Raw genomic sequence first — 27763 nt, forward strand, 5'->3', positions numbered from 1 at the left:
GTCCTTTCGAATAATGTGCATAGGGTCTTCAACTGTAGAATAGAGGACCCACAGGGACTCCTACTATAAAATAGATCCATCGAGTCCTCTTTACAATAGTGGGCCTAGGGTCCTTTACTTTAGAATTGTGGACCCTTAGGCTTCCCTAATGCAGAATAGTGGAACCTTAGGGTTCTCGACTTAAAATAGTGCTCCCATAGGGTGTCTACCTATAATAGAGTGGACCCGTAGGGTTCTCTACCTGGGAATTGTGGACCTTTTGAATCTTCTACCATGAAATAGTGGACCCTAAGGATCTTCCAGTATAAAATAGTAGACCAATAGGGCCCTTTGCTACAGAATAATGAATCTTAAGGATATTCTATTATAGAATATTGGACCCTAAGAATCCTCCGTTATAGAATAGTGGATCTAGGGTTTCTCTACTAGAGCATAGTGGATGTCATTTACCATAGAATATTGCATACATAGGGTCGTTTTTCTAAAGAATATTGGACCCCTATGGTCCTCTACTATACAATAGTGGATCCTAAGGGTCCTATACAATTAACTAGTGAACCCTTGGGGTCCTATATAAAAAATAGTGGACCCTTTGTATCCTCCTCTAGAAGAGAATTGTTGACCCATGCAGTAGAATAGGGGAGACTAAGGTTTTCCCAACATAGAATAGTTGACCCTAAGGGTCATGTAATAAAGAATATTGGGCCATAAAGAATCCTTCGACCAAATGGCTCTTCCTCTATAAAAAAGTAACCCTAAGAATCCTCCACTATAGAATAGTGTACCTATCGTAATATAGAATAGTGTCATCCATGCTCCATCCCTATAGAATAGCTCCCCAATTGGATTAGTGAATAGTAGAGATTGTGGATCTTTTACTAGGTTAGTGGCTCCCTAATGTTATCTTTTATAGATTCACTAGATTAGTGGCTTCCTAGGGTTAGTTTCTATAGATTACTGGTACTATAGAGTTAGGGTTGATGATAACAAGCTATGGAGGAGTGGACCCTAAAGACACTCTACTATATATTAGTAGACCCTAATGATCCTCGCGTCTAATTTCCTGGATACGCATTACATTTTTCGAGGCTAATCATTTCAATTTCAACTTGGGGTTTGGGACATTTAGATTTCAGAATTGTACACCAAGACCTCTCTTTGCGTCGTTTCACTTTGCGTTGTTTTCGAAGTTGCGTCGTTGCTTAGTTAATACCTATTTTCAACATGCGTTGTTCGATTTTTGATGTTGCGTTGTTTTAAATATGAGTGTCTAATTTTGTATACCCCCTACCATAGTATAGACGATATATAAAGTTTGTTTTTCCGTTTGAAACACATGAAATATTAATTTGTCGTTTGGTATGTACTTTCAAAAATCCTCAGTTTAAATTGTTTGCACAAGCTTACCTTAAAAATGTTGCACAGTGTTATTGGCATTTTGGGTCAAGTCAGTCCCTAAACATACCGTCTGGTGTCATCAAAGCTGCCTTATCGATACTTTTTCCTATTAACGTGACCTTTTAATTGTTGAACTATTTATGTATGTAAGGTTATCAAGATCTCTGAGATGATGGTCAGTTACAAATTTCCATGGAATGATTGAAGCAGAAAGATGCTCTATTTCAAGTGAACATTTCAGATTCCAATTGAACATTTAAACAATTAAATCCCTTTGAAAATAATTGAAATCGTAAAAAAAATGTTCTTAAAATCGAAAGCCCAGATCTTCAAATTTTAATTTTCTCCCCATAAAAACAAACCGAATATTTTCCCATAGATATTTGTAAACGCTTTTTGACTGAACTTACCGCCATTCTTCTCGTCGTCATCGTTAAACGAATTTACCGCTACCATTTAACAGTTCACAATTTCAAATAAGTCCACACACTGAGAGAATGTTGACGAAGTTGTCCTCCTCCCTTCATATGAGTGGTAGCAGCAATACCTGAAACATGAAAAACCAGAGCATAAAACACCAAACCAAAAAAAAAACTAAAACAAAACATATGAATGAGTGGCCGGAGAGCAGATATTAAAATACGAGCATAGATATCAACAATGAAATACAACAACAACAACAAACAAAGTTTCATACAACTACAATAACAAAACACTTAACTGGCTGGCTGTTGCTTGGTGGCGTTACGCCCGGCTGAAAGCCAAGGCAGTGGCAGCCAGGCTAAAGTTTTGGTTTAATGGAATTGTATTCAGTTAACATTTGAAACGCTCCGTGGTAACGTTGATTTTTAACGAAGGAATCGAAACGATTTGAAAACAGAAAACAAACAAAAAATGAAATAAACGGAAAATGGTGAAAAATGCATTTCTCTGTTCGGGAAAAATAATAATGGAAATGTGCCCATAGAAATATATAAAAATTTCAAAAATTCAAAAAAGTTCAAAAATATTTCGAAAATCGCTTAATCGAAAATTGTGATATTGTATGGATAGATACCAAAATAGATTATTATATACAAAGAATTATATGAATTATATATATAGAATCTAAGGCTCTAAGCTTTAAGTGAAATTGTGAGAAATTCAAAAAATAAAATTTCTTAAATTGCTTCTCGCAAAAAAAAAAAAAACAGTGGAATATTTGAAGACAAGATTTTTATTCGAATTATAATTGCATAAATTACTAAAATGAATGCGTTTCAATAATGCTACGGTTATATCTACAACAACATTTTTTGGCTTCTAAAATACCACCAAAACGGAATCAATTATCATTAAAATTTTTTATACCAAAGATCACGTTCATAGGCATATAAAAAATATTAGTTTTTTTTGGTAATTGGAGGAGTAGAGGAACTCCCTCACTGTATATTAATGAACCACATTGCTTCTACTTTATCCAACCTAAAGAGCCCTCTACTATACTTGGCCGTATGGGGGTCCTCGAGTATTGTGAATCTACAAGATTAACTGTTTTTCTGGACCGTATACTCCTCTACTGTGAAGTAGCGAAACTTAAGGCTTTTTACTGTAAAATAGTGGAACCTAAATGCCCCCTACATTGGAGTAATTGATTTTTAGAATTCTCTTTTATAAATGGCTGGACACTATGGATAATTTGTTGTATAGTGCGCCCTAATTATACTCTTTTGCAGAATGTTAGACCAAAGAACCCTCTACTCTAAATAAGTGGCCCCGCAGAATCTATAAAATAGCGAACCTTCGTAGTGAACCCTGAAGGTCAACTACTTCGAGTAGTGAGTATAGAATGGTGCACCTTAAGGCTCCTACGCGTAATGTACCTTATTTGTACTCTACAATCGAGTAGAGGGCACTACGTGTCCTTTTCTATCTAGTTGTTGCCCATAAGGGTCCTTTACTGTAGAGTAGTGGACACTAAAGGTCTCCTACTTTTGAGAATAGGAGACCTCCTACGCGTAGTGTACCTTATTGGTACTCTACAATCGAGTAGTGAACACTACGTGTCCTTTTCTATCGAGTTGTTGCCATAAGGGTCCTTTACTGTAGAGTAGTGGACACTAAAGGTCTCCTACTTTTGAGAATAGTGCACCCTAGGGTTCCTGTTCTAACGAGTAGTGGACCCTAAGCCCCTTTCCAATGACTAAAGCTCCTTATTGGATCACAAAACTCCTCTACTTTCTTACCCTAAGGGTAATCTACTTTCGAGTAGTGGACCCGGAGTGTCCTCTACTGCCGATTTGAGGATCCTAAGGGAACCCTACTGTAGAGTAGTGGATCTTAGGGGTCCTCTACTTTAGAGTAGTGGACCCTAATGCTAAGTTTACATTTACGAAATCCACTCGATTTCATATGTCAATTCCATAGCTCAAACGTCAAATGAAATCTCATCTGAAATCCATTGGATTTCATTTGACGTTTAACCTATGGATTTGACAGATGAAATCGAGTGGATTTCGTAAATGTAAACATAGCATAAGTATACTCTAGTGTAGACAAGTGGACTTTAAGGCCACCTACATTCGAATAGTGGACCCTAAGTATCCTCTAGTGTAGAGTAGTGGACCTTAACGCAATGTACTTTCGAATAGTGGACCCTAAGTGTTATCTACTATCGATTTGTGAACCCGAAAGGTCCTCTACTATCGATTTGTGGACCCTAAGGGTTCTTTTACAGCAGAGTATTGGATCCAAAATATTCTCTCCTTTCGAAGAGTTGTCTCTAAAGTTCTTCTGCTGTCGACAAGTGGACCCTAAGAAGCATCTACATCGAGTTGTGGACCCTGAAGGAGCTATTCGTTCGATTATTGGACCCTAAAAGGCCTTAATTTTTGAGTAGTGGACACTAAGAGTCCTCTTCTTTCAAGGAGGAACACTGTCGGTCCACTACTTTCGAGTAGAGGAGACTAAGGGTCATCTACCTTCGGGTAATGGACCCTAAGTATCATCTACTTTCAAGAAGTGGACCATGAAGGACCTCTACTTTCGAGTAGTGGAACCTAAGTGTCCTTAACTTTAGAGGAGTGGACCCTAAAGGTCCACTACTTTCGAGTAGAGGAGATTAAGGGTCATCTACCTTAGGGTAGTGGAACCTAAATACTGTAGAGTAGTGGATCTTAGGGTCCTCTACTGTAGAGTAGTGGACCCTAAGTATCTTCTAGTGTAGAGAAGTGGACTTTAAGGCCCCCTATATTCGAATAGTGGACCCTAAGTATCCTCTAGCGTAGAGTAGTGGAACTTAACGCAATATACTTTCGAATAGTGGACCCTAAGAGTCATCTACTATCGATTTGTGGACCCAAAAGGTTCTCTTCTATCGATTTGTGTACCCTAGGGGTCCAATACAGCTGAGTATTGGATCCTATTCTCTCCTTTCGAAGAGTTGACTCTAAGGGTCTTCTGCTGTAGACAAGTCGAGCCAAAGACGCATCTACATCGAGTTGTGGACCCTAAAGGAGAAATTCTTTCGGTTATTGGACCCTAAAAGGCCTCCACTTTTAAGTAGTGGACCCTAAGAGTCCTCTTCTTTCAAGGAGGAACACTGATGGTCCACTACTTTCTAGTAGAGGAACCTAAGGGCCATCTACCTTTGGGTAATGGACCCTTAGTATCCTCTACTTTCGAGAAGTGGACCGAAAGGACTTTTACTTTCGAGTAGTGGAACCTAAGTGTCCTTACAAGTCCACTACTTTCGATTAGAGAACACTATGGGCCATCTACCTTAGGGTAATGGACACAAAATATCCTCCACTTTTGAGTAGTGCACCCTAAGAGTCCTCTACCTTAGCGCATAGGAGCCAAAGGGCCCTTAACTTTAGGACACTGTTCGCTAAGGGTTCTTTACTTTAGAGCACTGGACGCTAAGGGTCCTCTACTGTAGAGTACTGGACCCTAAGGGTCCTCTACTCTATACTATTGGACCCTAAGGGCCTCTACTGTAGGGTAGTTGTCTTTAAGGGTTCTCTACTTTCGAGGAGTGGACCCAAAGGTCATCTAATATGGAGAAGTAAACCCGAAGAGCCCTCTACTGTACAGTATAGGATGCGGAGGGTTCGTGTAGTGACTCTAAGAGTCCTATATTATTGAGTATTTGACCCTAAGGCTCCTCTACTGTATATTAATGGAACCGAAGGGATCTCTACTGTAGGCTATAGGACCAGAATGGTCCTCTACCGTAGATTACTGGACCCTAAGGGTCTTTTACTGTAGGGTAGTGGACCTTAAAGGTCATCTGCATTCATGTAGTGGACCCTAAGTGTCCTCTACTTTAGAGCAGTGGACACTAAAGATCCTCTACTATCGTGTAGTGCACCCAAAAGGTCCTCTAATATAGAGTAGTGGACCCTGAGGGTCTTCTACCGTAGTACTCTACGGTAAGGGTGCTATACTGTTGAGTAGAGGTTCCTAAGGGTCCTCTACTTTGAAGAAGTGGACCAAAGGGGCCTCTACTGTAGAGTAAAGGACCCGAAGGGTACTCTGCAATATTATGTAGGATACTAAGGGTCCTCTTCTGTAGAATACTGAACCCTAAGTGTCCTCCAGTGTAGAATATTGAACCCTAAGGGTCCTCTAATGTCGAGTAATGGATTTTAAATGTCCTCAAGTTTCGAGTAGTAGATCTTAAGGGCCTCTACTTTCGAGTTGCACACTCTCAGGGTCTTATACTGTTGGACACCAAGTGTCATCATCTTTCGAGTGTGGATCTTAAGGGCCTCTTCTTTCGAGTAGTGAATCTTAAGGGTCTCTTCTTTCGAGTAGTGCACCCGGAAGATCCACTACTGTAGAGTATTGTACCTAAGAGTCCTCTACTTTTTAGTAGTTGAAACTCAGAGTCCCCTACTTTCGAATAGTGGATACTAACGGTTCTCTACTTTTGAGTAGTGGACACCAAGGGTTGTGGAGTAATGGACCCTAAAGATCCTCTACTACCGTGTAGTGGATCAAAAGTTCCTCTATTGTAGAGTAGCGGACCCTAAAAGTCCTCTACTTTCGAGTAGTTGACCTTAATGGTCCTCTACTATCGAGTAGTGGACACAAAAGGACCTCTACTGTAGAGTAGGGCAACAGCAACCAATAACTTTTTTTTTACTTTTGTGGTGGAAACCTTAAACTTCAACCCTTTCCTATTTCAGTGCTGTAAAACTTCTCTACAAGAGGTTTTTCTTAAACTCGCCGTTCCGACTCGACTATAAAAACAAGGTCCCATATTATTGAGCTAATATGAATCGGGGTCCACACATTGATATGAGGGAAGTCTTCCTTTTCCCTTCGAGGTTTCTTTGTGAGAACATTGTACATATAACCCTTTCCTATAGAGAAACAATTACTATCGATTTTCTAGTAAATGATAGTCAATCTTCCCTTTGGAACTTCCTTCTATTATGAATTAACTCACCTTTTCATTCTTTTAAATTGTAGTACAGTTGCCTTTAAAAGTTTAGTCATGTTTTACATTCGTAAATCAATATTTGTTCTTCAATCCAAAACCCAACACTTAACAAAAACAAGTGATTCAAAACACCCTCCTCAAGCTTCCTTTCGATAAAAAAACAACCCCGTTCTAAAACCGTGGACAAGGAAAACTAATCATTAAGCCATAATTATGCATGTGACACATAAAGAACAAGTTCCCCCTTTCCTTGCAAGCAACAGCAATGAAAAAAAGTGAATTGAAATAACAGATATGCTAATGTAAAACTGGACTTTTCCACCACCACCTGAGGAACTAAACCAAAGAAGCTACTCACAAATTCCATGGCAATAACTCCTTTGGAAACAAGTGAAAACTTCTAACTTAATGAATGCGTTGCATGTTCTGGCCGTGGGCAAACAAAAACAAATTCGAAATGCAATCGAAAAAAAAGAGTCCGGAAGCAGCGGATTCCAGACGAATATGCCGGCTAAAAAAAAAACCCACTGAAACCACCACCACCTCCAACGCTTTAACCAAACATTGAAAACCTAAAGAGCATAAAAGTTTAGTTTGGCTGGTTGGTTGTTGGACAAAGGCCAGGCACTTTGACCACCACCACCATTACGGTGAACATTTTCACTACCAGCAACATGCAATTGTTCCGCCGCTTAGCCTACCAACCACACCACCAAGTAAATATTTTGCTGCTTTTAGCCACTCTTCGAAAAACTTGGTTGCAAAGTTGCAGGTGAATGACTTTTTCTTAAATGTTTCCGACTTCCGGTCAAGTTTCTGTTGATGTTTTGTATGGTTTTTGTTGTTTTATTGTTGTGGTGGTGTGTCTAGCCCCTCTGCCTGATTACCTCCCCCTCCTGTAAACAAGAATAAAAATAGTTAGCGCCCTAAAAATAGTTGTGGACAATTATACCAAAAGGAAGACATGGTGATAAATGCAGCACAACAAACAGACAAGGAAGTGCGGAAAGTAGAGGTTCCATCTACAAAGAGGGAGGAGGATAAGAAAAAATATCCATTCCTTTGTTGTTATTTGTGGGAGAAAGGAAAACACGTATATAGAAGAAACAAGATATAAAGGAGTTCAGAATTCAGGTTAAATTTAATCCGTATTTAGTTGCTGTTGTTGTTGCATTTTCAGAGGATGTCTTGATTTATTGACTTTGACAAAAACAGAATTTGGGTCGAACGACACCCATGAGACAAGTGAAAGGTATTTTTTGACAAGTAAATAAAATTGTTGATAATTAATTAAAATGTTTCATAGTTTTTTATGTCATCAAAAGAAGGTCTCAGAGGAGATGCGAACGGGAAATGGTTAATTTTTTTCAATTTTGGCTTTTTACCTATCCTTCTTCGAGGATAATGCACTTGATCCTAAAAGTCGCTTTGGTAGCCTTAGAATACATTTTCGGAAATATTCTTTTGACCTTACATTTCGTTATAGAAAATTCATTTATAATGTGAGACGTTGAGAGTCATCTGTAGAGGACCTTAAGGGCCCCTTTACTATAGAATAGTATATTTTCGAGCTAAAAGTCCTCTATTTTCAAGTAATAGGGACGTTAATGGTCCTCTGCTGTGGACACTAAGGGTCCTCTACTGTGGAGTAGTGGATGCTAATGGTCCTCTACTGTGGAGTAGTGGATCCTGAGGGTCCTCTACAGTAGAATAGTGGACCCTGCGGGTTCTCTAATGTAGAGTAGTGGACCCTGAGGGTCCTCTACTGTAGAGTTGTGGACCCTGAGGGTCCTCTACTGTAGAGTAGTGGACCCTGAGGGTCCTATACTGTAGAATTGAGGACCCTGAGGGTCCTCTACTGTAGAATAGTGGACCCTGAGGGTCCTCTACTGTAGAGTAGTGGACCCTGAGGGTCCTCTACTGTAGAGTAGTGGACCCTGAGGGTCCTCTACTGTAGAGTAGTGGACCCTGAGGGTCCTCTACTGTAGAGTAGTGGACCCTGAGGGTCCTCTACTGTAGAATAGTGGACCCTGAGGGTCCTCTATCTGCGAGTAGTGGACCCTGAGGGTCCTCTACTGTAGAGTAGTGGACCCTGAGGGTCCTCTACTGTAGAGTAGTGGACCCTGAGGGTCCTCTACTATAAAGTATTGGTCCTATACTGTAGAGTAGTGGATCCTGATTGCCCTCTACTGTAGAGTAGTGGACCCTGATTGCCCTCTACTGTAGAGTAGTAGACCCTGAGGGTCCTCTACTGTAGAGTAGTAGACCCTGAGGGTTCTCTACTGTAGAGTAGTGGACCCTGAGGGTCCTCTACTGTAGATTAGTGGACCTCTACTGTAGAGTAGTGGACCCTGAGGGTCCTCTACTGTAGATTAGTGGACCCTGAGAGTCCTCTACTGTAGAGTAGTGGACCCTGAGGGTCATCTACTGTAGAATAGTGGACCTCTACTGTAGAGTAGTGGACCTGAGGGTCCTCTACTGTAGAGTAGTGGACCTGAGGGTCCTCTACTGTAGAGTAGTGGACCCTGAGGGCCCTCTACTTTAGAGTAGTGGAACCTGAGGGTCCTCTACTATAGCGTAGTGGACCCTGAGGATCCTCTACTGTAGAGTAGTGGACCCTGAGGTTCCTCTATTATAGAGTAGTGGACCCTGAGGGTCCTCTACTGTAGAGTAGTGGACCCTGAGGTTCCTCTATTATAGAGTAGTGGACCCTGAGGGTCCTCTACTGTAGAGTAGTGGACCCTGAGGGTCCTCTACTGTAGAGTTGTGGACCCTGAAGTTCCTCTTCTTTAGAGTAGTGGACCCTGAAGTTCCTCTATGGTACAGTGTTCCTCCACTTTCGAGTTGTTCACCTTAAGGGTTATCTATATTCAAGTAGTGCACCCTCCACCATAGAGTATTGGGCCCTAAATCTGTAGTGGACCTTAAGTGCCACTTACTATAGAATAGTATATCTTCGGGGTGGACCCTGAGGGTCATCTACTGTACAATAGTGGACCCTGAGGTTCCTCTACTATAGAGTAGTGGATCCTTAAGTCCCTCTAAGGTACAGTGTTCCTCCATTTCCGAGTAGTACACGTTAAGGTTTCTCTATATTCAAGTAGTGGACCCTCCACCGTAGAGTATTGGGCCGTAAATCGGTAGTGGACCTTAAGGGCCCCTTACTATAGAATAGTATATCTTCGGGTTAAAAGTCCTCTGCTGTGGTGTAGTGGATCCAAAGGGTACTCTACTGTGATGTGGTGGAACCTAAAGGTCTTGCAGTAGACCATTAGGGTCTTCTACTAAAGAGTATTAGACCCTAAATGATCTCTACTTGCGTCATCTACTGAAGAGTATTAGACCCTAAGGTCTTATACTATTTATTTCTTTATTATTGTGGAAGCCACGTGGAGTAAAACGGGGAGTTCCTTAGGATGGGGTGATATATCCGGAATGTTTTAGCCTGTACCATTTTGAACTTCCACAATCATCGGATTGTCTATTATGCGGATCATGAATTCAGGTCCAATTGTAAATGATTTCTGCTGTAAACGACATAACTATAACGCTAACCTTATTAGTTACTAGCACTCAAGGAACCTGGTATTATCAGCTGATAAATCGACAGCCGAACTCCTCACCACATAAACAGTATATATGGGTAGCTCCTTAAATGTACACGTCGATGGAGTAAGAATTCCATCCTCCTATTACCCCAAGATATTACGGGTCACATTCAACAGCCTATTCTGATCATCCGAACATGCTACAACTATCTGCCACAAGCTAAGGATCAGGAATATTTTTCTGAGTAGGCGAAGATTATTGCCGTACATGAATACAACGAAATGGAGCAGATACAGTGTCAGTTTGGGTGTTATCGACAGGTGACATTATTGACTAAGCCGATAACACTCAAACATATACTACACAATCTTCCTTCCCTTCACCGAGGCAAGTAAGGTGAAATAATCATCGTCTAGAGAGAGAGAGAGAGGAACAAAGATACAAGAAAGGTTCTCTAGATTAACAAGCTTATACTGCAGAACTAAATGTTATTCATCCAGACGCAGTAGACAGCGCCATCTTAGATGACAGTATGCATAATGTACTAGAAAAAGTACAACTCCCGGAGAATTATTAGCGCAATTGCACAATGAATATTGTAGCCTCCCCAAATCTTACTAGGTTTGGTAATACGGTACAATAAAATCCAGGGTGTGAAAACTGGCCCCGCGGTGCTCTACACCTCTTTAGTTCCCCAGCAATGTTCACTCATTTGACCGCCAGGTCACTTCGGACGCACCCATTTGAAGTCGCATTCTTTCCGAGCGTGGAAACACAACTACAACAATTTTTGAATAAGTTTTAGAGCTGTTCAAAAATCCTTTAGTAATTTTTACCGAAATAGTCTTTGTGGTCCTAAAGGTTTATATTGTTGAAACAACCATACATTTTGTGTGATCATGACAACAACAGTATACTTTGTTTTAGAGAAAGCTTCGGTTCTCGAGATATGAACCTTGAAATGACTCAATATTTAAGGCCACTCCGCCATACATCTCCTGCACAAAAGTACAGTTTTGCCCTGGTTTTTCTGCAGATAGTCTTTGTGGTATCTGTTACAGGTGAAAGTTGCAAAACCCCCGCCCAATTTGTGTTCTTGTAATATGTGAAGGATGGGATCTGTCAGTGATATAAATAGATCCACACCCAACAAAAGCCTAACAATTTTTCCGGAAAAGTTTTAAAACTGCTTTTGTCACCTACAAAAAGCTGTTTCTTTTTTAAATTAGGAATGGTTTCATAGGACACTTAGGCCCACCCACCACTTATTGATATTGTGTTTTTTTTTTTTTTTGTGCAGTCAAAGACTATGGATATTGTAGTTTTATTTGTTTTTATTCCCTAATCAAGATGTTTATTTTTGTTGAACGAAGTTGAACGAAGCCTAAAATTACCACAAATTACGATTTCTTCTTTTCTCTGTGTCAAATTTGTTTGTTGCTTTGATGAAGCGGTGTTCCACTTTTCTTACTTTCTATGCAAATACCATGAAAATAGTCTTTCAGATTAGGTGTAATTCAATTGTTCTGACAAATTGTGTCAATAATACTATAATTTATTTGGAAACAGCCTATTTTTCGAATTGAAATTAATTCAAGACAAACTATTTCGTAGAAGAAGAGGGTTACAAAATATTGCCGTCATTCAGCTCTTTTGAATTGTTGGATTTCTTTTAAATTTATCAAATAAATACCTCTTCTGTTTTGTTTGGATAGCCATGTATATTAGGGTTATAACCAATTCGTCGGTGTCATGCTTAAGTGTTCCATACGCCATTTGCCTGTTTTGAGATAATCGCATTTTAATGTTTTGAGTCACCACTGTGTGGAGCTGGCTAAAGCAAATATTTATATTTTTGACTTGAAATATTAATAATAGTATATGGAACATATTAACAAAAATTTAGAGGAATATGTATTGGAATATAAAAGTTATAGAGATTTTTTTAAAAAAAGAATTTTTGTCGATTTGTTCCAAATGTGAAATATTGTAAATCGCATAGAACAAAGTGACAAAAAAATTTTCCATCTTTGACTCAATAAATTAAATACTTCTAGACCGAAAATTATAATTCTGATTTTTGAAATGTGTTTTGAAACTAGTAAGTTTTTAAAATATTTATTTTATAACTGAAAAATGTTGATGCTTTCCCGTCGAGGCGTGGATATCTCGGAAACTGGAGCAGATAGGAGAAAGCCGACTAGAAATTCAGAAAGAGCATACCGGAAAACCCTAGAAACCACCTATATCTCAAAAAGTCAAAAATGACGTATGGAACACTTAAGCATGACACCGACGAATTAAATACAACGCCGGTCCCTTTTGGGGAATATTGTCCTTATAATAAAAACCCGTATTTTCTTTAGACGTATCGATGAACGTTCCGAATTTTTGCATTGAAAAGTCAAAAATTTAAAGTCGACTTTTGATTATGGAGAAAATGGAAAATTCGTCATTTCATGGCCGAGACTTAATTTTTCTACCAAAGATTTTTAGTAGGACAGTTTTGGCATGAAGCCGTATATTTAACAAAAGGTCTTATAATATGCTATGAAGCCGATTTTGGTTGAATTTAAGATGATGGGAGAAATCGGTTTTGTACAGATTTATTTAAATATAGTGTCCTTACTTTGATATAATATATTCAATCGAAGTTAGAACCTTTGTAGATTTGAAAGAATTTCAAAATGTGTTTGGTACAGTCCATTTTTAAATTTTTCGGGAATCGAGTATCCGTAAACCTTTATTATCCGGTAAAGGAAACCGCAGACATTTTAGTTCATTATACACCGATTAACCGTGAAAATGTTTATGGTCCGGGATTATAAACAATTTGACCATATTTCAATGGACAAATGAATTATTTCAGAACAGTTTCAATCTGTAAAACTTCACATTAAAATTCCCCGTATTTTTAAAGATTTGCAATAACGTTTAGTTTTTATTGAAAATATATGAAAAACACATTATTCGGGAAAATCGATTATCCATAATGCCTCCGGTCCCGACCTTTACGGATAAATGAGGTCCGATTGTATTTACACACAATTTATGATTTTTAGAATGTTGTGTTGAGTTCTCGGATTTTCTGAAGTCTAAAATTTCGTAGAAGGATAGGCTTGTGTGGCGAATTATAAAAATTAATTTCATGTCCGCAGAAAAGTTGAAATGTCTGATTTAAAAAATTCAATACGATCCGATGAGTGAAAAGAAAACAAACGATTTTGTGCCATCTTTTACAGCTAGTTCGGTTAAAAATTGCTGCTAAAATCCTCAAAATGCCGAAAATCGGCAGGACCTATGCCCATAATTTTTGGAATATAAATTTGTTGATCACTAGGAACCCTAAATGTCAAAATGTAAATGTCAAATTGGGTGTTACCGTTATATGGGGGCTATACCAAAACGTGGACCGATATAGCCCATCATGGAACTTGACCTGCCTGCAAACAAAAGACGCATCTTCCCAAAATTTCAGAGTCCTATCTGCATTTTTGTGGATGCTAGAGTGATTACCAGATCGACTCAGAATTTTAACCTGATCAAGAATATGTAAAGGGTGTTTTTTAAGGCCGAAAGAACTTGAAATTGTAAAAAATAACACAAAAAATTAAATTGTAATCAAATTTTTTTTTATTCGAAAGATCAATACCTGACATTAACATTTGAAAATGATTTCGGGCATATGGGCACCGCGGCTGTTCTTGACGAAGTGCATTCTGGACGTCCAATTTTTGGCCACTTTTTCGAGCACTGCTGGCCGTATGTCACGAATAACACGAAAAATGCTGGCCTCCAAGGCATCAATTGTTGCTGATTTATCAGCATAAACCAGTGACTTCACGTAGCCCCACAGGAAATAATCGAGAGGTGTCAAATCGCACGACCTTGGAGGCCAATTGACAGGTCCACTTCTCGAAATCAACTTATCGCCAAATTTTGATTTCAATAAGTTGATGGTTACATTCGGCGTATGGCACGTAGCGCCATCCTGTTGAGACCACATCTCCTCCGGATCAATGTCATCCATATTTTCAAACAAAAAATCATTGATCATGGTGCGGTAACGATCTCCATTGACCGTAACGCGAGCTCCGGCCTCATTTTTGAAGAAATATGGTCCGATGATGCCACCAGCGTGAAAACCGCACCATACGGTGCATTTTTTTTTTTTTTTTTTTTGATGTAATGGAGTCTGTAGGGTCTCTTGTGGATTGGTCTTACTCCATATGCGGCAATTTTGCTTATTAACAAACCCGTTAAGCCAAAAATGCGCCTCATCGCTGAACGCCATACAAATGACGAAGTCGTCTATAAGTTGCGCGAATCGACGACAGATTTTCAAAGTAAATTTGGATAATTTCGTAGCGTTGTTCAAGCGTGAGTCTATTCATGATGATTTGTCAGAGTATACTGAAACAAATAAAAAAAAGTTTCATCAAAATTTAATTTTTTGTGTTACTTTTTACAATTTAAAGTTCTATCTTGCTTAAAAAAACACCCTTTTATATACTTTATAGGGTCGCAAATGAGTATTTCAATGCGTTACAAACGGAAATACATACTTAATATACCCTCCATACTATGGTAGAGGGTATAAAATGTTAGTAGTTTATATGGATTAGACCAGCGGCCTTGTTATGAATAGTCGAATGTTCCGTTATGTATATTATGTATGTGTTAATTTGCTCCACCTGGTGGTTTCTCTGAATAACCTCTTTAATTGATTCTTTAGTAAACGGGCTTCTTAAGAGGAGCTGATTTCAATCTAGGTTGCGTTCTATCTCGAACTTGGTGCCCCAAAACTCTGACGTACACGAACACGTTATTTGGTTGAGGAATTTGTTTTATCTTCACCAGCGTGAATTTGCCGTTTTCCCAATGAGGTATTATGCTTCTTACAATATCTTTGGTATCCCGAGCAAATTGTAACCCAAGGGGATATGTCTCATTAATACCGATTGAATCATACTCCTACAGTAGACGATCAAAGATCTTGTTGTTGGCCGTTTTCTCGATGGCTTGAAGATGGTTTTGGGTAGTAGAGTTTCTTGGCCACCTTTGTGCCTTGTCACTATCCGCAGCCCTCTTTTTTTGCCGGTTGCGGAATTTCTTCTTAGAATCCCCATGTGCTGCAGTCGTTCTGCACTTTCTTCATGTTCGAGCTCACTTTTAGGGATACGCAGTGGAAAGCAATAATCGATTTTTCGATTATACGATTTTCGTGAAAAACTTAAAACTCGATTTTCGGTTAGTCGATTATTTGGGAATGTACTAAAAGTCGACTTTCGATTATTCCTTAACCGCCGAAAACCGATTATAGTCGAATATAATCGACCATTTCCATTGATGCGATCCGTGATGAATAAAAAAGTACCGTCCATTACGCGGTTTTAGCACTACGACTATCCAATAATCAACTACGACTAATAGTCATCCACGATTAATAGTCGACTACGAATAATAATACACTACGACTAATGGTCGACTACGAATAATAGTTGACTCCGTCTTTCGAAAGTGGATTAAGAATAATCGATTATCCGGTTTTCGCACAGTCAATAGTCGACTACGACTTTCAGAAATTTTGCGGCTAATAATCGATTAATCGATTTTACGTATCCCTACTCACTTTGTGGATCTTTACCAATGTATTCCTTCTTTGGCAACTTTATCTTGAAATTGCGCCGTTAAGCAAGAGATAGCTGTTTCCTGTTTGTTGTGAGCTTATTTTGGATTTTTATACCCTGAGCATTTATGCTAACGAGGGTATATACACTTTCGTACGGGCAAAATGTGTCTCATCGAAATAATGGTTTTAGACCCCAAGTATGTTTGGACGAAATGTGTTTCAGACAATTTGGAGTTGATTTAGCAATCTCTGTCCGTCTGTCTGTCTGGCTAGCTGGTGCGCACGATAACTCTCGAACGGGTGAGCCGATTTGGTCCAAAATTTGGCTTTCGTAATATTTTGTCCAAACTTAGTGTAAGTTCGTAGATGGGCCATATCGGTCCACTCCTTCAGGAACCTCCCCCACAAAAATTCGAAAATGTTCGGAAAATTTGTGCGCACGAGAACTCTTGAAGAGATTAATCGATTTGGTCCATACTTTGCACATCGTGAAATTTCTACCAGACATAGACGAGGTTCCAATATGAACTCTATCGCTCCACTCCTTCGGGTACCTCCCACACAAAATTCGGAAAAGTTCAGTTTAGGACCTGCTCTCGGATCGCTTTTATCTTTGTTGGAACAACTTGTATTCGCTGTCCCCATTACAGGGCCGCAAGTTCTTTTAGAGGCAAGTCCATATTTCCTGAGGAAATAGCCCGAAAGCTGTATGGCCCTATGCGTACGATTACTCTCGAACGGATTTAGTCCAAACTAAGTTTGAAGATTGGCACTATCGGTGCGCACCTTTCCGGTATCTCCCTCTTTATGTTTTTCGTGGACAAGTTCATGCTTCCTGACATCATGCCCAAAACCTCTAAGTTATACCGTGTCCAACTGAAATGACTGGCGGGGACAAAATCTATCAAAAGGATTGAATCCCAAAATAAGACCCACTTCCAATATGGACTATGTCGGCCCATTGCTTAAAGTACATCCTCCGCAACACTTTTGATCTTCATATTTTTGTCGGCAAATTTCAAAAAGGGCTACAAAATCCGTAAAACGTAGATTCGATATTGTCTATATATGGACGTTTCAATTCACACAGGCTGAGGGTATATCTCTGTCGGCAAAGCCGACTGATACTTTTTTACTTGTTTAATTTGTAATTTATAGTGTTAATAAGTAATTTCATACAATTGGTTTCGTCAGGTGGTTTTAGAGCTTTGGGTCATTACGCACGACAAAAAACACACGTCATTGTAATCGAAGACGACTCTTGAAAATGCCTTAAACCACCTTTTATCAAAATTGTTGAATTTGTTGGTGGAGGCACCAGATGGAGAGGACAGATATAATCCATCTCCGAACTTGATATATGTTTGGAAGAATATTAACAAGAAGAACACCTGGATCTTCTATCTTTAAAATAAGTTGTGGGTCCTCATATCTACAGAAGACCTTATGGAACTTCTATTTATATTCGAACTTAAGAGTACTTCTATATTTAAAAGAAATTAAGAGGTCGTATATCTGTAGAAGATCGATCTATGAAAGACCGCAAGTGGTCTTCAATCTATAGAAGACCTTAACAGATATTCATAGCATAGAAGGCCTAAACCTTCTTTCTATAGAAGACTTTAGGATAGAAATATTTTGTGTTGTTTAACTCATATCTCAAGAACGGTAAGTCTAAGGGAGAGGCCGTAAAGACCATTCTTGCAGAATAGTCTATAACCTTTTCTTTAATCACTTTTTACCAGAACCTACAGTTTTCAAAACAACTGTAAAATAATCCCGTAAGGTTAATTTCCTCTTAGGTGGTAATAAGTGTATTCCGTGTATTGTTAGACTCGTATCGTAAGAACGATACCTCATAGGCGTTTATTGTCAAGAGTAGTCTTATTGAAAACATTTTTCTCTTTAGGCATTTCTTGATAGAAACTACAGTTTCGTAAATAAATAATTATAAAACTATCGCGCCATGCAAACTACGGCACACGTGACAAAAAATTGCTTGCATTTTCTATATTGCGTGACCCATATCTCGGGAACCGTAGCTCTGATTTCAATTATATAAAAACCGATTTCGTACAAAAATTTTATAATCTACAGCTTTCTCTTTAGCATATTTTTGAAAAATCTTACTGTTTTCGAGATACGATCAAAAAACCAAAGAAAAATTACAAAATTTGTCTTTTGACCCCGAATAACTTTTTTTGCACACATGGGATCCATGGGGACTTTTTACGATGTTGCTTCTAATGGCTAAACCTAGCTTTCCACCAAAATTCAACTTTGTGGAATTTTTGGTATTTCCCCCTTATACGCATGTCTATTTTGACTGGGCTAATATAAGGCCATAACAGGTCTTCATCTTATTCTATAGAAGACCTTAAGAGGGTTTCTTCCTATAGAAGACCTTAAGAGGATTTCTTTCAATAGTAGACCTCAAGAGGTTTTCTTTCTATAGAAGGCCATAACAGGTCTTCCTCTTCTTTCTATGGAAGACCTTAAAAGGTTTTCTTTTTTCTATAGAAGACCATAACATGTCTTCTTTCTATAGACGAAATTAAAAAGCTTTTTATTTATAGAAGACGTCAAGAGGTATTCTTTCTATAGAAGACCTAAAAAGATCTTCTTTCTATAGAAACCCTCAAGAGGCCTTTCAATAGAAGAACTTAACAGGTCTTCTTTCTATAGCAGACCTTAAAAGGTTATATAACTATAGAAGTCCTAAGAGGTCTTCTATTTATAGAAGACCTTAAGATGTCTTCTAAGTATAGAAAACCTTAAGAGGTTTTTTATGTACAGAAGACCGTTCAGCTATATACGACCTTTAGAGGTCTTCTTAAGAGGTCTTCTGTCTATAGTAAGCCGTAATGGGTTTTTTGTCTATATTAGGCCTTAAGAGTTCGTCTATCCGTAAAAGACCTTAAGAGTTCGTCTATCTAGAGAATATCTTAATCGGAGTGTTATCATCAGAAGAACGTTAAGGTATTTTTTCTATTGACGTCCTTAAGACAAATTTAAGAGGTCTTCTATCCACGATGAACAGCGATTGGGCCAAATGAGTTACTTCTCTCGGTAGTTATCTTGTGTACCAGCCTGACGAACGGACGGTCTCAAACGGATATGGTCTTAATATGTGTGTGGTATAACGTCATTATTTTAATTGTATATACCTAAATAATATCATGTTCTTATTTCATAACACTTTCAGAATGTATGTATGTAAATTTCACAACTAAAACATTTAAAACTGATTTGAATCTTTCAACGAAAACAAAAACAGATCCAAATGCCGGTAATGTAAAAAACTAAGTGTTGAACCAAATACGTAAATGCGATTCTTAGTGGAACATCTGATATGAAAAAAACAAACTAAAACCATAGACAGACAATTTGAAGAAGAAGTGAAAAATAATAAAAAAAGTTAGAATAAAAAAGGTAACATAAAGACGGAAAACCTCCAACTAACAAAATATCTAAATAAACAACAAACGAGCCAACTAAACTTACAACAAAAACAAAAAACGTCCGTAAAAACAGCAATAACTAAAAAAAAAAATAAACCCACAAAAATATAGAGTAAGATACGTGGAGATATGTGAAACATTTACAATATCAACTACAAAAAGAAGAATACTTACTTACTAACTAGAACAGTAACTTCTTCTTCTAATTCTTCGGCCGCTTGTGTGCTACAATTGTGAAACACTTCAGCTCTTATTCTTAGCGGTTTAGTAGCAATGGCAACGCCAAGGTAGGTGTTTTGCCAAAACATAACCACTTTAACACCATCATAAACGTCATCACAGCAATCTCCCCTCTCTACTTCTCACTCCACACGAGAAAAAATATGTTTTATGTTGACTTGCAAATAATGCTGCCGCAAACTGCCACAGTTATGATGTTGCAAGCTGCTGCCTGTTGCATTTGTTAAGCGGTTTGAACTTGTCTTTGAATGAAAACGTTTAAAACAACTCCCATATCTATTAACACGAACGGCATCGCCACAACCTTGTCTCAGTGTCATAACAGAAAGTGTGTCTCCACTTAAAGCGGGGAGATTTTTAACGTCATTGCCACCACAGCCACTATCGTCGGACAAAAATCAACAGCAAAACACGAGAGGTTTCTATAACAAAATACAGATATTTTTCTACAAAAAAAATAATAATAACTAAAACAAAGGTTGCAAGTTGTTATGTGTGAATGTGTGTGTATTACTTCGTGTGCCACTTGCAACATATTTAACTTACAATTATGTTGAAATTGTTGTCATGTTACCGCTCGCTGTTGGCCGTGATTGTGATTAGTTATTACCATAATTATTTAACAAAAAATTAAAACAAAATTGAGTGTCGCAAAAATCTATCTGCGGTGTTCGAAAAAAGTGTTGCAACAGAGGAAATACTTTGTCCGAAATTAAGGACAACAAGTGTTCGCCAACTTGGGTGTCTTTAAGTGTTTAACAACGTGTTTCAGCTATAAGTGATAATCGTCTACACCTCTCGCCATTTGGAGTTAATAACAGAGAATTTAAAATGTGGATTATATATCATTGGATCATAGCCGTGGGCCTAATATGCCTTATACTACAAATTGATGGTAAGTTGAAACTTTTTTTCATAATAAACACATTCGTGATGTTTTTACAGTCAATCAGCCCAATTAAAACACCCTAAAAAATCACTCTTTTTGCAATGTCTTCAGATAGAGGACGACAAGGTCTTCTTGTGGTCTTTACCTTATGATATTCTATAAGAAGATCTTGTGGTCTTCTCTAAGAAGGCACTGTGTTATTTTCCTATTGTACTCATGCTCACCCTTGGTTCCTTCATACGTGATCCGAAGATAAGGGCCATATACTATACAGTCGACAATCCCAGGAAACATCTACTTTTCAGTAGACGACCATAGGACCAATTTACTCTGCAGGTAGACGACTCTAGACGCCATTTACTCTACACTAGACGACCTTAGAGGTTATCTACTCTACCCTAGGGGTCGTCTAGTCTAATGTGGACGACTGAAGGGGCCATATATCCTACCATAGGGGCCATCTACTCTACAGTAGACGACCCCAAGGGCCATCTATTCTACAGTAGACGATCCCAAGGGCCATCTACTCTACAGTAGACGACCCTAAGAGCCATCTACTCTATCATCTACTCTACAGTAGACGATCCCAAGGGCCATCTACTCTGCAGTAGACGACCCAAGGGCCATCTACTCTTCACATAGACGACTTCAAGGGCCATCTACTCTACAGTAGACGACACCAAGGACCATCTACTCTACAGTAGACGACACCAAGGGTCATCTACTCTACAGTAGAGGACCTCAAGGGCCATCTACTCTACAGTAGACGACCTCAAGGGTCATCTACTCTACAGTAGACGACCTGAAGGGCCATCTACTCTACAGTAGACGACCCCAAGGGCCATCTACTCTACAGTAGACGACCCCAAGGGCCATCTACTCTACAGTAGACGACCCCAAGGGCCATATACTCTACAGTAGACGACCCCAAGGGCCATCTACTCAAGGTAAATGACCCCAACGGCCATTTGCTCTACACATGGCCATCTACTCTACAATAGACGAACTGAAGGGCATCTACTCTACAGTAGACGACCCCAAGGGCCATCTATTCTACAGTAGGCGACACGAAGGGCCATCTACTCTACAGTAGACGACCCCAAGGGCCATATACTCTACAGTAGACGACCCCAAGGGCCATCTACTCTACAGTAGACGACCCCAAGAGCCATCTACTCTACAGTAGACGACCCCAATGGCCATCCACTCTGAAGTAGACAACCCCACGGGCCATCTACCCTACAGTAGATGACCCCAAGGGCCATCTACTTAACAGTAGGCGACCCCAAGGGCCATCTACTCTACAGTAGACGACCCCAAGGGCCATCTACTCTACAGTAGACGACCCCAAGGGCCATCTACTCTACAGTAGACGACCATAGGAGCCATGTACTCTACAGTAGACGACTATAGACGCCATCTACTCTACGGTAGACGACCTTAGTCGTCATCTACTCTGCCCTAGGAGTCATCTAGTCTAATGTAGACTACTCTAAGTGTCATCTACTCTACAGTAGACGACCTCAAGAGCCATCTACTCTAAACTAGACGACCTCAAGGGTCATCTACTCTACAGTAGACGACCTCAAGGGTCATCTACTCTACAGTAGACGACCCCAAGGGCCATATACTCTACCGTAGACGACCCCAAGGGCCATCTACTCAAGGTAAATGACCCCAACGGCCATTTGCTCTACACATGGCCATCTACTCTACAATAGACGACCCCTAGGGCCATCTACTCTACAGTAGACGAACTGAAGGCCATCTACTCTACAGTAGACGACCCCAAGGGCCATCTATTCTACTGTAGGCGACACGAAGGGCCATCTACTCTACAGTAGACGACCCCTAGGGCCATCTACTCTACAGTAGACGACCCCAAGGGCCATCTACTCTACAGTAGACGACCCCAAGAGCCATCTACTCTACAGTAGACGACCCCAATGGCCATCCACTCTACAGTAGACAACCCCACGGGCCATCTACCCAACAGTAGATGACCCCAAGGGCCATCTACTCTACAGTAGACGACTCCAAGGGCCATCTACTTAACAGTAGGCGACCCCAAGGGCCATCTACTCTACAGTAGACGACCCCAAGGGCCATCTACTCTACAGTAGACGACCATAGGAGCCATGTACTCTGCAGAAGACGACTATAGACGCCATCTACTCTACAGTAGACGACCTTAGTCGTCATCTACTCTGCCCTAGGAGTCATCTAGTCTAATGTAGACTACTCTAAGTGTCATCTACTCTACAGTAGACGACCTCAAGGGCCATCTACTCTAAAGTAGACGACCTCAAGGGCCATCTACTCTACAGTAGACGACCTCAAGGGCCATCTACTCTACAGTAGACGACCTCAAGGGCCATCTACTCTACAGTAGACGACCCCAAGGGCCATCTATTCTACCGTAGGCGACCCCAAGGGCCATCTACTCTAGAGTGGACGACCCCAAGGGTCATCTACTCTACAGTAGACGACCCCAAGGGCCATCTACTCTACAGTAGACGACCCCAAGGGCCACCTACTCTACAGTAGACGACCCCAAGGGCCATCTACTCTACAGTAGACGACCCCACGGGCCATCTACTCTACAGTAGACGACCCCAAGGGTCATCTGCTCTACAGTAGACGACACCAAGGGCCATCTACTCTACATTAGACGACCCCAAGGACCATCTACTCTGCAGTAGACGATCCCGAGGGCCATCTACTCTACAGTAGACGACCCCAAGGGCCATCTATTCTACAGTAGGCGACACGAAGGGCCATCTACTCTACAGTAGACGACCCCAAGGGCCATATACTCTACAGTAGACGACCCCAAGGGTCATCTGCTCTACAGTAGACGACACCAAGGGCCATCTACTCTACAGTAGACGACCCCTAGGGCCATCTACTCTACAGTAGACGACCCCAAGAGCCATCTACTCTACAGTAGACGACCCCAAGAGCCATCTACTCTACAGTAGACGACCCCAAGGACCATCTACTCTACAGTAGACGACCCCAAGGGCGACAACCGCAAGGGTCATCTACTCTACAGTAGACGACCCCAAGGGCCATCTACTCTACAGTAGACGACCCCAAGGGCCATCTTCTCTACAGTAGATGACCCCAAGGGCCATATACTCTACAGTAGACGACCCCAAGGGTCATCTACTCTACAGTAGACGACCCCAAGGGCCATCTACACTACAGTAGACGACCCCAAGGGCCATCTATACTACAGTAGACGACCCCAAGGGCCATCTACTCTACAGTAGACGGCCCCAAGAGCCATCTACTCAACAGTAGGCGACCCCAAGGGCCATCTACTCTACAGTAGACGACCATAGGAGCCATGTACTCTGCAGTAGACGACTATAGACGCCATTTACTCTACAGTAGACGACCTTAGTCGTCATCTACTCTACCCTAGGAGTCATCTAGTCTAATGTAGACGACTCTAAGTGTCATCTACTCTACAGTAGACGACCCCAAGGGCGACAACCGCAAGGGTCATCTACTCTACAGTAGACGACCCCAAGGGCCATCTACTCTACAGTAGACGACCCCAAGGGCCATCTTCTCTACAGTAGATGACCCCAAGGGCCATATACTCTACAGTAGACGACCCCAAGGGTCATCTATACTACAGTAGACGACCCCAAGGGCCATCTACTCTACAGTAGACGACCATAGGAGCCATGTACTCTGCAGTAGACGACTATAGACGCCATTTACTCTACAGTAGACGACCTTAGTCGTCATCTACTCTACCCTAGGAGTCATCTAGTCTAATGTAGACGACTCTAAGTGTCATCTACTCTACAGTAGACGACCCCTAGGGCCATCTACTCTACAGTAGACGACCCCTAGGGCCATCTACTCTACAGTAGACGACCCCAAGGGACATCTAGTCTACAGTAGACGACCCCAAGGGTCATCTGCTCTACAGTAGACGACACCAAGGGCCATCTACTCTACAGTAGACGACCCCAAGGACCATCTACTCTGCAGTAGACGACCCCAAGGACCATCTACTCTGCAGTAGACGATCCCAAGGACCATCTACTCTACATTAGACGACCATATGGACCCCCTACGACCTTAAAGGCCATCTTATCTACAGTAGAGGAACCCAGGGACCTCATCCTATACTAGATGACTCTACAGTAGACCTCTGTGGGAGCTATCTACTCTACAGTAAGCCTTGTGGCCTTCTCCAGGAAGACTTTGAATTGTTCTATTTTCCGCAGTTACCAAACGGTTGTGTGTTTCCCTGTAGTGGTAGTTGTTGAACTCTCTTAACCCTTTCTAAAAATGGTCGTCGATTAACTCTCACTGGAAATTTTGAGACGACAGAAAATGTTATAATTATGGCGAAAGGCGGAACAATGTTTTCAATTACAACAAATTTTACCAATCAAATAAAATTATTGAACATTTTTCTGAACAAAAAAAAAACAAAATTTTTTCACTAAACCACAAATTAAATACAAACATCCTCGTAAACCATTCGATAATCTCTTTGGTGGTTTTAGCTAATTAACTTAATCGCAGCTAAGCTTTAACAGTTTTTCCTAGGTGCACAATGACCGGTTGCTGTTAAAGAGTAGCAGTGTGTAGTTCCCTCTCAGCAATCATGATAGCTCATAGAGCTAGAGGAGCTAGGTGGGTAATTGTGCGCATAACCATAAAATCTATGACTTAATAAAGTCAATTCCAATGAATTGTTGTGATTGCAGCATTTAGTTGGAGAAAACTACAAAAACAACTATGGAGGAAACAGAAAACGAAAAAAGAAGTTAAACGCCTTTTTATGGCCATAACTTTGTTACAATTATTTTGTGGGAAACTGCTATGGAACATGTTTCAAAGTCAGGGCTACGTCGTTGTTAGGCTAGAGTGAACTGAGGAGTGACCGACCGGTCGATTAGGCAACAATGTTTTGGAAATTTTAAAATTTTGTTTTATGTTTTTTGAATTTGGTCATAAACTTCTTCGTTAATCGGCAAAGTTATAAATTGTGCAAATTTATGAACAATATTTTATAAACAATTTTCTTTTTGACATCGAAACTGTTGTACAATCATTGGTTTTATGGTTGGGAGAGTGAAAATTGTGTTATTTATGGCAAAGTGAAAACAAAAACAATTTGGAAAAGCTTGGTTATTGCACCTGAGGACCATTTTTACAATAGAGGATCCTCGGGTACACCCTTTCTATGAGAAGGAGTCTTCAGGAGTAGCATTTCTATGAGAAAACCTCCTGGAGACTTCTATAAGAAGACCTTAAGAGAAGACACAGTGATCTTCAAATAGAAAACGATTTTGTGGTCTTCCGTGAGAAAAATTTGTGAACTACTCGTATAACAAGAGAACATAGTAGACCTTGTAGTCTTATATAAGAAGATGATCTTGTGGTTCTCTATAAGAAAAAGATCTTGTGGTCATTAATAAGAATAACTTGTGGTATTCTACAAGAGGACTTTGTAGTCTTCTATAAGAAGAAATATGGCTTTGTTTATGGAGCACAGAAAGGTATTCTTATCAAATATCACAAGATCTTCATAGCGAAGACCTCAAGTTTTATAAGATATGACCTCCAGGTATTAAAAGAGATGACCTCAATTACTTAGAGAATACCACAAGGTCTTCTAAGAGAAAACCACAAGGTCTTCTTGGAGAAGACAACATGGTTTTCTATGAGAAGATTACAAGGTATTCTAAGGGAAGACCACAATATAATCATAGAGAAGATACCAAGGGTCTTCTTATAATAGCCTTAGGGTCTTCTTATAGAAGAACAAGAGTCTTTTTATATTATCTTTCTATAGTAGTCCAAGGGTCTTCTTATAGAACTCCAAGTGTCTTCATATATAAGACAAAGATTTTATAGAAAGATTCTTATAGAAACCATAGAATATTCTTATTGAAACCCTTGAAGCACCAGTGCCTTCTAATCGAAGCCCAAAGGACTTCGATAGCCCAAGGGTTTTCTTAGCTTTTAGAAGGCCCAGGGCGTTCTTAAATATGCCCAAGGGTCTATAGAGGCACCCTTTCTTTCAGAAAGGTTGTATAGAAGCACACTTAATGGGTCTTTACAACACCGTTTCTTTCAGAAAGGGTCTAGAGAAGCACCCTTTCTTTCAGAAAAGGGTCTATAGAAACTCTCTTTCTTAGAGAAGCACTCTTTCTTCTAGAAAGGGTCTTTAAAAGCTTCCTTTCTTTCAGAAAGGATATATAAAAGCTTCCTTTCTTTGAGAAAGGATATATTAAAGCTTCCTTTCTTTAAGAAAGGGCATATAAAAGCTTCCTATCCTTGAGAAAGGGTCTATAGAAGCACCCTTTCTGAAACTATGGGTCAATAGAAGGACCCTTTCTGAAACTATGGGCCAATAGAAGCACCCTTTCTGAAACTATGGGTCAATAGAAGGACCCTTTCTGAAACTATGGGCCAATAGAAGCACCCTTTCTGAAACTATGGGTCAATAGAAGCACCCTTTCTGAAACTATGGGTCAATAGAAGGACCCTTTCTGAAACTATGGGCCAATAGAAGCACCCTTTCTGAAACTATGGGTCAATAGAAGGACCCTTTCTGAAACTATGGGCCAATAGAAGCACCCTTTCTGAAACTATGGGTCAATAGAAGGACCCTTTCTGAAACTATGGGCCAATAGAAGCACCCTTTCTGAAACTATGGGTCAATAGAAGGACCCTTTCTGAAACTATGGGCCAATAGAAGCACCCTTTCTGAAACTATGGGTCAATAGAAGGACCCTTTCTGAAACTATGGGCCAATAGAAGCACCCTTTCTGAAACTATGGGTCAATAGAAGGACCCTTTCTGAAACTATGGGCCAATAGAAGCACCCTTTCTGAAACTATGGGTCAATAGAAGCACCCTTTCTGAAACTATGGATCAATAGAAGGACCCTTTCTGAAACTATGGGTCAATAGAAGCACCCTTTCTGAAACTATGGGTCAATAGAAGGACCCTTTCTGAAACTATGGGTCAATAGAAGCACCCTTTCTGAAACAATGGATCAATAGAAGGACCCTTTCTGAAACTATGGGTCAATAGAAGCACCCTTTCTGAAACTATGGGTCAATAGAAGCACCCTTTCTGAAACAATGGATCAATAGAAGGACCCTTTCTGAAACTATGGGTCA

At 40.1% G+C, this 27763-nt stretch overlaps 1 protein-coding gene across 1 annotated transcript in view; it reads left to right on the forward strand.

The window, feature by feature from the left end:
• The first annotated feature begins 19212 nt into the window (after nt 1-19212).
• Nucleotides 19213-27763, forward strand: part of Cad96Cb (protocadherin Fat 4-like Cad96Ca) — a 62155-nt gene continuing 53604 nt past the window's right edge. Inside the window, exon 1 of the mRNA XM_073963489.1 lies at nt 19213-20603. Coding sequence (XP_073819590.1) covers nt 20540-20603 — 64 coding nt within the window. The 5' untranslated portion in view covers nt 19213-20539. The remainder of the gene's footprint in view (nt 20604-27763) is intronic.

The sequence above is a fragment of the Musca autumnalis genome, unplaced genomic scaffold, assembly GCF_047663935.1.
Source record: "Musca autumnalis isolate F117 unplaced genomic scaffold, ASM4766393v1 scaffold_1, whole genome shotgun sequence".
Lineage (NCBI taxonomy): Eukaryota > Metazoa > Arthropoda > Insecta > Diptera > Muscidae > Musca > Musca autumnalis.